At 42.3% G+C, this 15370-nt stretch overlaps 1 protein-coding gene across 1 annotated transcript in view; it reads left to right on the top strand.

Moving 5' to 3' along the window:
* The first annotated feature begins 1486 nt into the window (after positions 1-1486).
* ENTPD5 (ectonucleoside triphosphate diphosphohydrolase 5) overlaps positions 1487-15370 on the top strand; it is a 17816-nt gene continuing 3932 nt past the window's right edge. The window contains exons 1-9 of the mRNA XM_009866647.1: positions 1487-1614; positions 4790-5070; positions 5512-5591; positions 7092-7235; positions 7618-7693; positions 8965-9000; positions 9868-9956; positions 12803-12882; positions 14423-14484. Coding sequence (XP_009864949.1) covers positions 4854-5070; positions 5512-5591; positions 7092-7235; positions 7618-7693; positions 8965-9000; positions 9868-9956; positions 12803-12882; positions 14423-14484 — 784 coding nt within the window. The 5' untranslated portion in view covers positions 1487-1614; positions 4790-4853. The remainder of the gene's footprint in view (positions 1615-4789; positions 5071-5511; positions 5592-7091; positions 7236-7617; positions 7694-8964; positions 9001-9867; positions 9957-12802; positions 12883-14422; positions 14485-15370) is intronic.

Here is a 15370-nt window from a genome sequence, read left to right as displayed (position 1 = left end):
TCGGAGCGCTGCCCTGCTCGGGTTAAAACGGGGAACAGCGGGAAACCCGCTCGGCCAGAAGTGAGAATAGGTACATAACGCGCGTTTGGAGCCTCGATACGGGGAGGGGGGAAAAAAACGAAAAGAAACCTGTTGATAACGCGTGTTGGTGCGGCGGGGCTGCGTGTTTCTGGCGTTTAAAGCTCCAGAGCCAGAGTTTCGCCCCAAATGGGTGTGTGCCCAGCGCGGGGTGCCGCTGCCTGGGCCGAAAGGGTGGGAGGTTGAGCCAGTGCGTTCAGTCAGGTCTTTGCCAGAATCACAGAGTTGTCCAGATTGGAGAAGAGCTCTAAGATCAGCGAGTCCAGCCATTAACGTGACACTGACCAGGCTTCGATTAAGCCATATCCCCGAGCGCTGTGTCTACATGACTATTAAATCCCTCCCTCCAGGGACAGGGGATCCACCACTGCCCTGGGCCACCCATAATAGTATCTCCAAAGTGGACTCTTTACTCCATGTGCAAAGCATTCCAGTGCCTGATAACCCTGTCAGTAAAGAAATTCTTCCTAGTATCCAGCCTAAACTTCCCGTGGCACAACGTGAGGTCATTTACTCGTCCTGTCACTTGTTACTCGGTTGAACTTAACGGATCCTGCCTCTGTACAATCTCTGTTCAGGTGGTTGTAGAGAACAATAAAATCTCCCCTCCCTTCCTCTCTATTGTGATTTTTAAGAAGCTTGGGGTTTTTATGTCAAAACAACCCCAAGAAAGCATTTTTCTACTAGATAATAATAACTTCAAAAAAAAAAAGTAATGACTTTCTGTTTCTGCAAAAGTAAATGTGGATGTATCTAGTCCTGAGTGTTAAGTGTAAAAAGCTGCTCATCTGGGAAACAGATCTTGTTAATGAAAGAGCTGCTCATCTGGAAAATAGATTTTGTTCCTGTTTCAGTGCAGAAAATAGCCTTTCCGTTCTGAATGATTTTTGGTGTGCTTGAGCAATAGATAACAATGTGAATTTAATTAGATAATTTGTCTATTTCCTAAAATATTTACATATTGTAAATATTTGTAATTATTTTAAAATACGTTCTTTATATCCAAGTATTTCCCATTAATATTTTAGGAAACAAGATAGATTCTTGGGTATCTCAGACACACTGCTTTTCCTTCCCCTCAGATCAGACAGATTCCTTTCTACAGGGAGATACTCCCCTTGCTATGTTTTCATTTGTCAAAAATATTGAAAAACGTGGGTGAGACTTTCTTGTCTTGAAAATTACCAGTGTTTCTGTATATGGTGAGCTCTGACTGGGCTTGTGTTTTGCTGTCTTAAGGTTTATTGTTATGGCATTGTTTGTTGTTTAACGAGAGTTTGGTTGGGGGTTTGGAGGGGTTTTATTTGTTTATTTGATTGATTGATTTTCTTCCTGTTCATGCATCCAGTCTTGGCAGTCTCTGTGCACCATGCCAAGATTTTTGGGTAGTACAGTCTTGTATAGCTCCCAAACCTTTATACTGGATGTGCTTCAACTTTTTGTTCTAGTATCTAAAATCTGCCTCGCACAGATGACATTTGCATGTGTTTCTCTGTGTTGGGAAATGAGCTTTCTGCCTGGTGTCACTGGGCTCAGGCCAGTGCTGTTGAGGTCAGCTGTAATGCTGTGTCAATGTTTTACCAGGTTGTTGAACTCGGTTAACTTTCAACTTCTTGACATTTGTCCCGGGTAATTATCTGACCACGTTTCACTGCTTGTATTGAGCAATGATAAACACAGATTTTAATAAAGCAGCTCAACTGATGTTTTATGTGCCTTCGTGACTTCATAATTTGCCTAATCCATGGTCCACTCCTATTAGCTGAAAGTGGAAGTGAGAAAGTGCAGGCGCAGTGTCTCTTGTCGCAGCGCTCCGACGTGGTTTTCATTAGGAATCTCTGGAGTGGAATAGCTGTTGCTTCCATCCTGCTTCAGGTGTGTGCCTAACGTATTCACAGTTGCTGTTGATTGTTCCTACTCATTTATAAGCCAGTAACTGGAGCCTACTGATAGTGATCTGTGCATTTACCGCTTGCTTATATTAATCAACTTGTACTCGTATTACTGTTACCTTGGTTTCTCCTTTCTGTTTGTTGTTCGTTTTATCCATCTTGTTGTGTTTTAATAGCAGCTAGGGTTTGAAGTTGTTCCAGAGGAACTCTTCAGGAAATATTTTTTCTTCCCAGTACGTAATCTCTTGTCTATCTCTACCCTAATTTTTAATTCCGTGCTTTCTTCAGACCTTCTCTTTCCAGATTCCTTTTCCATTGCCATTTCTGTTATGCTCTGCCAATTTCTCTCTCTCGTCTCTGATTTCTTACTCTCATCTATTTTTACGCTTCTTTTGGACACTGTTTTGCTACTGTGCTTGACTGAATGGTCTTCACCACCCTTCAAAGAGGCTCAGTAAACTTTTTTTATTCTTAATGAGGGTGAACAAAAATAAAATGCCAAGGTGGTTGTGCTTGGCTTTTTTTTTTTTTTTGTCTTTATGAGTGGAAAGGAAAAAAGTCAGAGAAGTAGAGAGCAGAAAGCGTGGAATGGCGGTGGATGTCTGAGAAGGGATAGAAAGGAGAAGCTTAGTGAGGAAGTTTGGGCTAAGGCTCCTCCAGTAGTAGATCTGACAAGAAAAGTATGTGTTAATGGTGGCAGTTGCTCCGATATTTTCGGATCATCAGAGATTCTGAGGCTTGCATAAGTGTCACGTGCTGGTTTGTAATCGGACTCTGGAGTTTGTTCTTAAGGCAGGTGCTTGGGTTGTGTTTGTGATGGTTCAGTAAGCAAAATCTTTACGTTTCATGAGGGTAACAGCACCTCTTCTGACCAGCTGGAAGGTTGTACTCACTAATGCAGCTTATGCTCTGTTAGAACAGCACAATTGCTTGGATTTTCAGGAGACCTCCTTGCTGTGATGAATCAACTGTGGACAATGCCCGCTGCATCTTAGTGCAAAGCCATAGCTACGAAGCTGCCAAACTGGTTAGCACTTTTAATGAACTCTGTTCGGAGTAGCGCTTTTAAGCTGTTACAGGTTAGAACTAAGTTTGTGTTCATCTGTCACAGAGGGTGGCCAGGGCTATTGCCTGTTTGAGGAGTCATAAGGTCTCTTCTTCCTCTGTTTCTGAGGCAGAGTGGATCAAGAGCTTGTGCTTCTGCCTGCAGGTCCTCTGCATTTACCAGGAGCGGGAGGATACAAATCGAGGTCACAGAAGACAGGCAAGGTTACCCTTCTGCAGTGGGCTGGGCATTGTTCGCCCTGAAGATTGCTGAACTTGAGTGATTTAGAGAGACGCTCAAGGATCGATCCAGTGTGACACTGTTTACTGAGAATGGGTGAAAGTTAATCTCACTTTGCTGTAACTGGGGACAAAGGTGAAGGATGGAAATAAGTCGTACAAGGGCTAAATGTGTGGTAAAAGGTAGTGGAGGATAGGTGAGTTCTTTGGGTGTGGAAGAAGTATGTGTGGAAATAGAGGCTGTGTGAGGTTCACATAGAAAGGAAAGGAATGAATAAATGTAGGATAGAGATAGCAAATAAAGATTTCAAGAGAATGAACGTAGTGGGGCTGAGCAGATCTCTAAAAGACAATAGATTGTAAGCGCTAGAGGTGGGTGAGGGTCTCGGGCAGAGCAGATGAACAGGCATATGAAGTAGAACACTCAGTGCTGTGGGCGGATGGATGTCTTACCAAGTGTCAGGAGAATGATAAGGAGCTGTCTGCGCCGTCTGTGTGCCGAGTGCTGTGTGTGTTTGTCAGTGCAGGCGATGCTGCATATGGTGGGGCATCTGGCCACATGCTCTTTTCTGCTGTTAAAATGCAAATAACAAAGGTAGCTATATATTCTCCTCCTTTTTCGACCTGGGCACCTAACAAACCCTATCATTTCTGTGCTCATATCTTTTCTTTATTAGCATTTCTTAGGGGAAACATACACAGAGATACTCATGTTAATAGGGTGGAGATGTAGTTTTATCTCGGTAGCCAGTACTGTGTCACACAACTTCGGGGCGTTGGCTCGTCAAAGCTGTTGCCAGCAGCTCTGCAAGCAGCCCAAGTGTTCAGGGCGATTGGTCTAGGTGTGAGAGTGTGGTGGGGTTTTGCTGGGGTTTTATGTAATTCTGAAAATGAAAATTGTGTCAGGAGAAAATGATGAAAACTGAAGACAAGAAGGAAAAGTATGAAAAATGCGATGAGGCAGAGCCCTTAGAGTTCAGTCCCTATTGTGCAGCACAGGCTTTTCTTGGGGACGAGGATGCTGCTGGGAGGATATGCCTTCTCTCTCTCTGTGCACTAATCTCTCCCAGCAGCTGTTCTTAGCCCAAGATGAAATTCTCTTTGTTTGTGACTCTGAATAACACTTGTGTTCTGTCACAGCATCTCAAGTGTGTAAATGTTAGCATAAAGTGGTTCTGCCCTGAGCTCCCCTTTGGTGATGCTTTTTTTTGGATAACATTTGGGCTTTTTGGAGGTTCTGGGCACTCTAAATGTGGAGAACCTCAAGCCAAATCTGAAAAAATTGTCTAAATAAAGTCAAGACTAGAAATACAGGGAAGCAAACTACTTTTACTCTTATGCATTTGGGAAATGGAGAGAAACCCTTTCTCTGAAAGATGTGGTTGTAGCCCCAAGTGCAGTACATTACATCTTTTGTGTGAGGTGTTGAAAAGCATCTAACAGAGAGAATATACGTGTATAGACTGATTTACTTACTTATCCTACAGACGTTTTAAGGAGAGGGCTCTTGGTAATTCTGCTTATTTTCTCTACAGGACCTGCTGCTGCTGCTCTGTGATTGCTGATCCGTGCTTGACTGCCTGAAGGGGTGCTGGCAAGATGGCATCTTCCAGACTTCCCGTCCTTCTAGCACTGGCATTTTCCTCTTTGTCCTTTGTTCTTTCCCATTCAAGCAGGGAGATGTGGTTTCAGGATTTCTTTCCGCCAAACACGTGCCCTATAAATGCCAAAGCCAACACATTTTATGGCATAATGTTCGATGCAGGAAGCACTGGAACCCGGATTCATATTTACACCTTTGTGCAGAAGAGCCCAGGTAAGACCCCGTGTCAGTCTGTGCACTTGGAGTATGTTGACTTAGGTTCCAGCTTGCTAAAACAGTTTTTATTTTCCCAGCACAGTATTTGGGAATAACTGAAGATTTCTACATTTTGTCCTTCAAATGGCTTTAAGATTAGGCAACAGTCATGCTATGTTGCTGTAACTCATTGTAGTTCACAAATGCAAAATGACCATACTTCTAATTATAATGACATATTCTTAATGAATCTTTTGTGAACTTGGAGGGTACAAGGGCAACATTCTGTCAAATGTGTTCCTGAAGTGAAGGAGCAGTGCTTGTTTTAGGAGGGGAATAGTATTGCTTGCAAGGGGAAATCAAGGATAGTCACTTTACGGGGGTTGCAGGCAACCTCTCTGAAACGAAAGGAAAATATTTGAGTTGTTGGCTGTTTCATGTATTGTTTCATTTTTGCAGAAAACCTTCCAGAGTTGGAAGGAGAAATCTTTGAGTCTGTGAAGCCAGGTCTTTCTGCATATGCTGATCAGCCTGAAAAGGTGAGAATCTCTTTTATTCCGTGTGAGTTGGTCTTCCTTCTGCTAGTACCAGTTGGACTCTACCAAGCGATTCAAGTCATTGCAGAGAGTCAAGAAAAAATGTGAAGACTCTACTGCTGGCTCTCTAAATGTGTTCCTCTACTTTTGTGAGTTCATTTCTACACAGTGAAATGGGAGCTGTTCTACATATTTCACCAGTGAAACAACAGCTTAATTAATTGCTTAAATGCTATATATAACTAGTCTGTATGCCTTTGAGAATTTCAAATACATTCATATTCAATGTTGATTTTCCCTATCGCTACCCCTAATTCAAGTAAATATATACTCCTGTCTCATTTACTAACAACTTTCTCAGTTATTCCTTGTGGTTGAAATTTTTCAGTGCTGCTCACAGTACAAAATGGGCATATTTTGTTTTGATTAATTTAGAAGTAAGGGATTAAGACAGGGGTTTTCCTTTTTTAGTCATGTTACACTGATGAGCAAAGAGGGTTAATTTATCTGACCCCTAAAAATGTTTAAATTTTTTGTGTGTGTATAGTCAGATCTACAAAAGTTAGTTTTTGTTACTGAGTTGTGAAGAAGGGGAAGATGCACATAGCCTGCTAAGTTAGTCCTTAATATTTCTGAGTGTATTCTCTGCTTCTGAAGTAAGCACCCAGTTTCCTCATGCCCTATGCTGACACTGAGCTCTTTGACAGCTAAAGGAGGTGCTAGAGAAATGACAGATTAGATACTCTACCTTGTGTGCTTTAGCAGTCCTGGAGTTGGGGCCCTCGCACAGGGGGAGTTTCGGGTTTCTCAGTTGCCTTCAGTGCTACAGGAATTTGAGTGAGAAGCTTTGTGGAAAATGAATAGGTTTTGGATATTTTTTAAAAACTTTGAGATCTCCCATTATTTCACCGAATCGTCTTGGTTTTTTGGGTAGGAGAGGAGAAGAATTCACCCCAAATTCTAGACATTTCACAGGAGACTGATTGTCGCTAATGCCAAACTCTAGTTGTTAGAGCAGTGTAAATAATTGATAGCCCAGCAGTGATATCCGTACCTCACGTGGTAACTGTTCCACAGCTGGCATTTTAATTACAGTATTTGCTATGGACACACTTGGAATTCTCATATTGCATTTAGTGAAATCTGCAGACATTCATCCTGACCTTTGCACGTTCAATCACCATTTAGTTTTGTCATACAGCAAGATGTTTAGGTTTATCAGATAACCAGTTCCCTCACCTCCGTCCATCCTTCCCAAAAATACCTTCCACAGATAATGATGCTTCTCTCACCAGAGATGTGTCTCTGAATATACCCTTGCTTCCAGTGCAGACATTCGTTCTCTTTAAGGTTCTAGCGAAATGTCTAGCCCAGTTTTTACACTTATCTTGGGTGTGGATGCTATTGAATACTGGTTTCACTAGTGTTGAGAGAGAATTGAGAGGCCTGTGTTCTGATGGCCCGTTGGAGGAAGCCATAGGAAAAATATCTTTTTCCTTCTAGGGTGCTGAAAGTGTCAAAAGATTGTTGGACATGGCCATAGATGCTGTGCCACCGCACCTCTGGAAGAAGACCCCAGTAGTGTTAAAAGCCACAGCTGGACTGCGCTTGCTGTCAGAAGAGAAAGCTCAGGCTCTACTTTTAGAGGTAATATTAAGATCTTTTGGATGCACTAGTATTGATCTCCTTGTTTCATCTTTCATGACTCGGTTCTCCATTCTGTTTAGCATAAGAGAATTTAAGTTGTGAAAAATTACTGTAATCCCATGATAGCATGAAACTCACAGACTTTACAGACCTTCCTGAATGGTCCTGAAAGCCTCTATCTTGATGTGGATAGAAGGCACGGGGAGAGAGACCTGCAATACTTGTTTCTTTCTTTTCTGTCCCTTTAAAGAGGAAGAATATTGTCTATTCCACATACTTGTCTTATTTTCTATTGCTATGAAAAATAAAACTTTTTCTGTCACCCTCAGAGGAGAAAAAGACTTTTAAGGCCAAGGAAGGTAATAATTTTTTCTTTCTTCAGGTGAGAGAAGTCTTTGAGGAATCACCATTTCTTGTTCCAGAAGATAGCGTTAGCATCATGGACGGGTCTTATGAAGGTACATTTAAGGAGAAAAAAGTGGAAGTAGAGAAACATGGTGAAAAGAGAAAGAGAAAACTTATGAATGTGAGAGGGAAAGATAAATGATCACTAAACTGAGGGGGGGGAAATAAAAGGTTTCTAGCCCTGTCTGAAACAATGCAATCCTGCTTTTCCTAGGAGATGTTGATTACCTGGTCAGCTGTTAGGCTACAAATGAAGATATGTAAAGAGGTTTGTGACTTAGCTAGATGAAGGTTCATCTGAAACCTTCTGAGGTTCCAGAACAGAATTTTGTCTCAGAAATGAGTGTGGAGGCTAATGCTGCCTAACTAGCTCAGTGATGATTCTCCAGTGCAGAACATGCCACTGTGACATTTCGGCCACATATCCAGACCTGTGACTTTAGAGAATAATCTTTCTGCATGGATGCTGGAAAAGAGTCATGTGACGTTACATTCAGTTCTGAACATTTCATTCTGGCAGTTCTATTGCCAGTTTAGAAGGTGTTCAAAGATAGCAAAAAGAATTATCATGACACTTAAACAAAGGGAAAAATCTGTCCACATGGGCCAAGAGAAAAGGAGAAGCAACATAAAGTCTGCAGGTATTTAATGAAATATAGTGCAATGTATAGTTTGTCACTAGGATTAACGGGTGAATTGTATAGTAGGAACGAGTGTTGTATTGACAGGGAGCAGGAGCAGGACAAATGAGGCACAGTAGAGCACAGTGTAGCCTGCCAAGGTTTATTTAAAAATCCCACCTCTTCTGCTGTCACATGTTTGCTTACGTTTGAGTGAGAATCACAACAGCATCAAGCAAGCCTCTGGAGTCAGAGGAGTTGTTTGTGTTTTACTGGTTGCCGCTATGTCTGTAGTGTAATTACTGAAACCACAAGATTAAAACACAGGGTGGTTTGTATGCAAATTTCAGGTTAAGAATTGAAATGCTGCGGGATAAAAAGTTCCCCAAGGAAATGTGTGCATTGTGTCAGCTTGTTACTTCTTTGTATTTTGTTTGGATAATAGACATGATTTGTGCATGCTGCAGTTGCACAGATATTCCAGACATTCTGCTTAATCAAGTTTGTGAGATTTTAATAGAGCAATAATGGATTTTATAGTTAATTATAAATTTGAATTAATCTCTCAAGTATGGGATGCTTACATTAAGTTAATAATGATTTCCAGGTAAATAAATAACATGTGGGGCGGTGGTAAGTGTGGGCAGAAGATTGTGGGAGTATTCAGTGGTGACTTTTTTTTTTTCTTTTTTTGCTCTTTGCAGGAATTTTAGCCTGGATCACTGTGAACTTTTTGACAGGTAGTTAATTCTGGATAACTGCTCTCTAAATATGCGCTTGAGTCTCTCCTGTAGAGGTGATCACCCTAAGTTCCTCTGTCTTGGTTGCCATGTCCTGATTTTTGTCCCCACTGTGGCACCAGTACTAAAGCAGTGGATTGTCTTGGGCAGACTGTTCCAGGGAGAGCCACACCTGTAGTAAGGAGGAGGCATCTTCATCCATGAGGTGCCAGGATTTACTCAGGACTGGGAAGCACTGGCAAGCTGGCTTCTGTAACGTACATCGGAGAGTGGTACTGCTAACCTGTTAGAAGGTGGAAACAACAGTATTCTTCGTGCCAGCATGAACTATGCAACTAAAAATGATGTAATAGGGAATGCAGCAGTGCTTTAGCCCTGCTGGCTCTACGAAGTTCTGGGAACGCAGTTTCATGAAGAGAGAAGAAAATCAGTATCTAGTAGATACATGAGCAAGCAAAAAAGCTGCTCTGGGTGAAGAGAAATTATAATAGCTGGTTCTGCTTTTACTGTCCTTCCTCTTCTACTGCTCTTGACCAGCTCTTTGGTGGTTACAGAATTTATGTACTCTCTCTTGACTTCCCTGACAGTCTTCTGCAGGAGAGTACTTTGTCACTTACTTTCAGCTTTTGCTGGATGTCTGCAGCTTTTGTCTCTTTGAAGGTGAAATTAGAATCAAGGAAGAAAGTCCATTGAATATTTTCGTATTACAAAAATTCTGTTTGCTTGCCTTTTCTCCGTGATGTGTTTTGTCTTTGAAGGCCAGCTTAACCCTCCTGCTGCTGTGATACCATGGTAGCTTTGTGGCTGCTTGACCCTACAGGCAGTAGTTTGCACTTGGGGCTGCTCTGAGTGTGATGTTGTTTGCAGGGCAGCTGTCTGGCCAGAACCAGCACACTGTTGGGACTCTGGACCTGGGAGGAGCCTCAACTCAAATCACGTTCCTGCCGAGGTTTGAGGTGAGGAGTGGTTAAAAGTGCGTGGGTTGGGGCTGCAAGGCCAGGCAGGGACGTGAGCACTGCTGTGCTCTCTGATTCCACTTGGCTCAAGCAGAACATCTGTGGTGTACAGAACATCTGTATTTCTGTTGGCTTTGACATCAGCAGTTGGCTGATAGGCGCTTGCAAACAAAGGAGCCTGGATAACAAGGAAATAAAAAGAAAGCAAGCAAATGGGTAAAACCAAATAGAAACAGCTTTTGTTTTCTGGACCCAGGCTGGGAAAGCCCCATTAATGCAGATATTTGTATTCAATAAATGTAGAACATTTCCAGGGAGTATTGTTGCATATTACAGTAAATTTAGAGTCTGCTCTGACTTATCTTTTTTTTTTTTCCCAGTCCGACAAAAAATCCTCACTGAATTTTGGAGGGGGTGTGGAGGATGTCTCATGGGGCAAATATCTTTTGTACTAGCACAGTCAGTCCTGTTTTCTTTTCTTATCAATTTCTTCTCATTTCCTTTGGGAATTCCCCTCTCTGTCCCTCAGCCCATCTCTGCTGGCTTTGTCAGAATCATAGAATCATAGAATGGTTTGGGTTGGAAGGGACCTTAAAGATCATCTAATTCCAACCCCCCTGCCATGGGCAGGGACATCTCCCACTAGATCAGGTTGCCCAGAGCCCCATCCAGCCTGGCCTTAAAAACTTCCAGGGATGAGGCTTCCACCACCTCTCTGGGCAACCTGTTCCAATGTCTCAGAAATTCAGTAGCTCTTCAGATACACTTTGGACTGGGACCCAAGTCTAAAGTTTGCATGGGAAAATTCCATGGGTGTTGGAAGGGCCAAATAGCATTCTGTACCTTGATACTACTGTGAAGTTGGTTTTGTCACTCTTTCTGAAGGAGTCCTCTGTTTAACATTGTCTTGTTTACAGAATTTGAGATGCTCAAAGGGTGTTTGGGGACCACAAACCACACGGTTTTCGTATCAGGTCATTTTAATTCTGTGAGAGTGGGTCATGTTGAAACATGACGTGCAACCTTATCCTGTTCGGCAAAGCCTCGAGTACTCTGGGCTTGCCCTCTGTTTTGTGTTGATAACACCTGCTAAAGCAGGCGCTGGACCAACAGGAAAGGGTGTTGCATGTCAGGGTTTTGGAGAATAAATAGAGCTGTGAAGTAGGCTGAGCTGCAGCTCAGGATTCAAATGTCGTCTTAAAGCCTTGCAGGAAAAGCTCTGGAGGGTTTGCTGCTGGCCAGGCCCACTGCTGTGAGTTCGTAGAGCAGTGTGGAAGTCAAGGTTCACATTTCCTGCTTGTACACTGTGTCTGCTTCTCGCCTGTGTTGTCCAGTTCATACAGAAAAGCGCTACGTAGCTGAGGATGTTTATGGAAAGCTTTTCCCATCTGATGGAATTAGCAGGGGTTTCCCCCTTTGATTTGCAGAGGGATATTTTTCCCTTCCTGCAATCTGAGCCGTCACGTTTTTGCTCTTGTAATCGGTTTGATCAAAATATGTAGTAGTAAGAGATTCACTAATGAAATGATGATTAGTACAGGCAAATAGGAAGGCATATAATGGTAACTGCATTCAGCTGTTTTTAAGCTAATATTATGCTTTTCATGGTATTATTGCTGAAGTTATGAGCAACTGAAAACCAGTCATTATCATTATGAAATTGCTTTTCTGGTGCCTGCATCATTTGCAAGGAGCATGAGGATTTCTACATATTTGTGAAAGTAAGGCATCAAAAAAGCCAGTTGTTTTCTTTTATATCAGGATCTCTCCTTTTAAAATTTTTTGTGATACATGGTTTAGGAACAGAACTCAAAATATGGCAGGATCTGGGTGTGTTGGGTCAAGGATATGACTGCCATTCCAGTGAAAATCTACCAGACGCTCAAAACAAATTTCAATTTGTATTTGTTCAGGAGAAACCCAAGCTGAATACTGCCAAATCTCTTTGAGCAGGCTTCTGTCCTTACTGTTCCAGATCTGCCTGGTAGTTTTTTGCTGTATCTGGTTGCTTTAATTGTCACTACAGGGACCCAGCAGCTTCAGTCCTCTCTGAGGTTCTGCTGCTTGGCCCAGAGTAACGGAATATCTGGTACAAATGCACAGGGCCAAGAAGAGATGGGAGAATGAGGTCACTAGCAGAGGAAAGATAGAAACTCAGATTGAGATCTGAGGGACTGGAAACAAAGAAATGGTATATGAGCCCTAAACTGGTTCATATTTGCAAGAATATTAGAGTTAATGTGGCAAGAGGTTAGGAACTGAGTACCAGTAGGGCAGAGGTGTGCACAGAGAGAAGACTGTGAAAGGAGGAAAACTGGAGGTGATGAGACAAGAATTTAATTTAGAGGAAAGCACTTAAACCAGGAGGTGAAGCAGCCCTAAGACAGGGAGTGAGGGGCCACAGTGTTTCTTTGAGCATTATCATGACATTTAACATGGTGCAAATGTGGCCTGTACTTTACTTTCTATTTTTAATTCTTCTGAGTTCCTAAACTGAGGTGTCTAATCTGACTTGCAGAAGTTTATAGTGCTTCTAGTGCAGCTGATTTCAGTGGGGACTAGTGCATAAGTTCTCTGCAAAATTCAAGTACCCTGAATTAGAAAGTATTTTCATCCTGATCTGCTGCACTTCCCAATTATACATTAAAATAACACAAAAATAAACCCAGTGTTAAAAGCTGCAGGATTTACAGCAGTGGGCACCATTGGAAAACTGTTTGTTTTCAAAGCAGATCAGATGAGTGTGTAGTAAACCTTACAGGTGTATCTGTGATTTTACATCAAAGTTGGTTATTCTTTATTGCATAATAGAAACTAAAAAACTTCTTCTTTTACTTAACTTTTAGGAAACTTTGAAGGAAACCCCTGGGGATTTTCTTACCTCATTTGAAATGTTTAATAGCACCTACAAGCTCTATACCCACAGGTGAGGAGCAAAAAGGCTGCTGTCTCCGCTGGGGAAATCAGTCTTTCTGCAGCCCCCAAGCTAACCACAGATGGCCATGTCATCCCGCTACCAGCTGCTGGGACCGTGACTTTTTCCACTAGTTTTCTTATCTGCTTGAAACATTAGTTCAAGTGGAACATGACATTCGGTGACTGGAAACATTCCAGGATCATGGTTAATGTCACTGCAAGGCAATATTATTCAGTCTGTCAAATGACAAGGAGGCATTATGAGTCACTATATTTAAAGAGAAGAATTCTTATTACTGGATTCAAGCCAAGTCTTCTGGACCAAACAGATAGGTGGATATGATGCCCATAGTCAGAATTAAACCTGGTTGGAGATTTGGGAAGAGGACCTTCCCGAGACTTTTTCCTTCTTAGTTCAAAATAACACATCTCATCAGCAAATGGACAAAAAGTAAAACCTAGGCTGATGTAAAGCAAAGAGAGACAAACAAAGGAAGCCGATACAAATCATGGAGCACAACAGATTCTTGAACCAATTGGAGGGGATGCTTGGCCTGGAATAATGTCATTGCTTGCTGTGTGAAGCTGACAAGTTTCTGAGATGTCTGAAGTGAAATCCAGAGAGTTCACCTGCATGACTTACAGTTCAATGAGAACTCAACTATATATGATAAAGAGTTGGTTCCAGCCCATTACTAGTGGGATGAATATTATAATCTCAGTCAGTTGCAGAATATGCTTACCTGACAGCAAAGCTGGTTTAATAGTCTTCCTCTCCTACTGCTTATGTTTACTGATGTAACCGATCGCTGTATTCACCACTACAGTCCATTAGATCAGTTAAAATAATTGGGATTGAAAATCAGCTCCTAAAAAATGAGGGAGGTGGCGGTTAGTTGAACTCTGATTATTCTGCAAACATTTGTATTGACATGACTAAAGGGATAAGTAGCCAAACACAGAGATGGCAATGAAAGGCCAACAGGTTTTTAATCTAGCTGTGTTGCTGAAGGCAGCAACGTGTAACGACATTCTCATGTTGTTCACATCCTAGCTTGTAATGGATATAGCAGTAACCTGTGGAGTCAAACAGAGGTGAATTTCAGACAAAGGAACAGCTCCCAGGCACAGAGGGAGATTCCACAGTTCTCCTATTAGTTCTGCTCTAAGAGCACATAGTCTTATGCGTGTGATGTAAAAATGGCCATCCTATTCCCCATGCACTGCTCACATACCCTTCTTTCTCCCTTATTTTTAAGATTGCGCATTTTTGCTTTTCATGAATGTCTTGTAGAAATGCTGCACTAGTTCTAACCATTTTCTGCAGTTTTAGATTTACCCATTTTACAGCTCTTTGTAATTCTTGGGTTTGCGTCACTCTTGGTACTTGCAATTGTTCTGACAAAGGGAACTCTCTTGTAGAGAGGGGAGACTTGTGGGAAGCAGAGGGAGAAAATTTGGTTTGGGTGTTCCAGGATTTAGGAAAAGGCTATGGGTGAAGCATACCAGATGTGCAAAAATTTAAACTGTAACGTCTTTGTTGTTTGCAGCTATTTGGGGTTTGGACTAAAAGCTGCCAGACTAGCAACGCTTGGAGCTTTGAATATGGAAGGTACGTTCATATGATAGAACATCCAAAAGTTTTGAAGAGATGGTTAGACTTAGTCTTGTGTCAGCAGTCCATTTCCCATGTCTTCGCTTCTGTATCTTGTGCTTTTCTGTGGTTTTGCTGCTATAGATCTGTCTGGAAACAGGCTACCGCTTGCTAAGGCCTTCTCTTGCGAGACAGCTGCTTTTCCTATTTCCAGGTTCAGCCAGCAGTGAGACTGAGTGCACATTCCAGTAATGCACACATGGGAACAGACAAACGGCATATAGGTGTGGCCAGCCATGAACCCACAGCCTTAAAAGCATCCACAGAAACACAAACAGCGTGAATAAATCCTTTTTCTAAGGATTGCTGCTTAGGCCAGCCCTACTTTATAGGTGTCTCTGGTACCTGCCTGGCCCGCCATGCTCCCCCAGACCTCCCGATGTATTCACTGACTAGCCTGGCTTGATGTCCACAAGCCTTTTGTCCAGTCCTCTGGCCAGAACCTGGCGTCTTTCCACCTTCTGGGTTCTTATTTGCGAACTAGGCAGACTTGTGTTAATTACTGTCCTGTACTCAAATCAAAAATAGTTGTGAATAGGGTTCAAGAAGAAGGTAGGGCAGACTTCAGTGGCCGGTCACAGGGCTCAGACAGAAAGGCATACTGACCAGCTGCCTGCTTAGTTGTGATTGCCTTATTTTATTGTCCCCTCCGTTTTCTCACACTTGTGCTTTCCTGATGCCTTAATTCCTGCTTTTCCCTGCCTTTGAACCTTCCTCTAAACATCCAACAGTAAATTTTGCGCAGTCCCACCATCCCCCTCAACCATTCTGCAAGAAGTTTGTCTGTGAGACTTGTACTGGCTACAAAAATCATGTTTTCTTCTCATCAGCTACAGTATTTTTG

Source organism: Apaloderma vittatum, unplaced genomic scaffold, assembly GCF_000703405.1.
Source record: "Apaloderma vittatum isolate BGI_N311 unplaced genomic scaffold, ASM70340v1 scaffold11883, whole genome shotgun sequence".
Taxonomy (NCBI): Eukaryota; Metazoa; Chordata; class Aves; order Trogoniformes; family Trogonidae; genus Apaloderma; species Apaloderma vittatum.
This window is presented reverse-complemented; position numbering and strand designations above follow the sequence as displayed.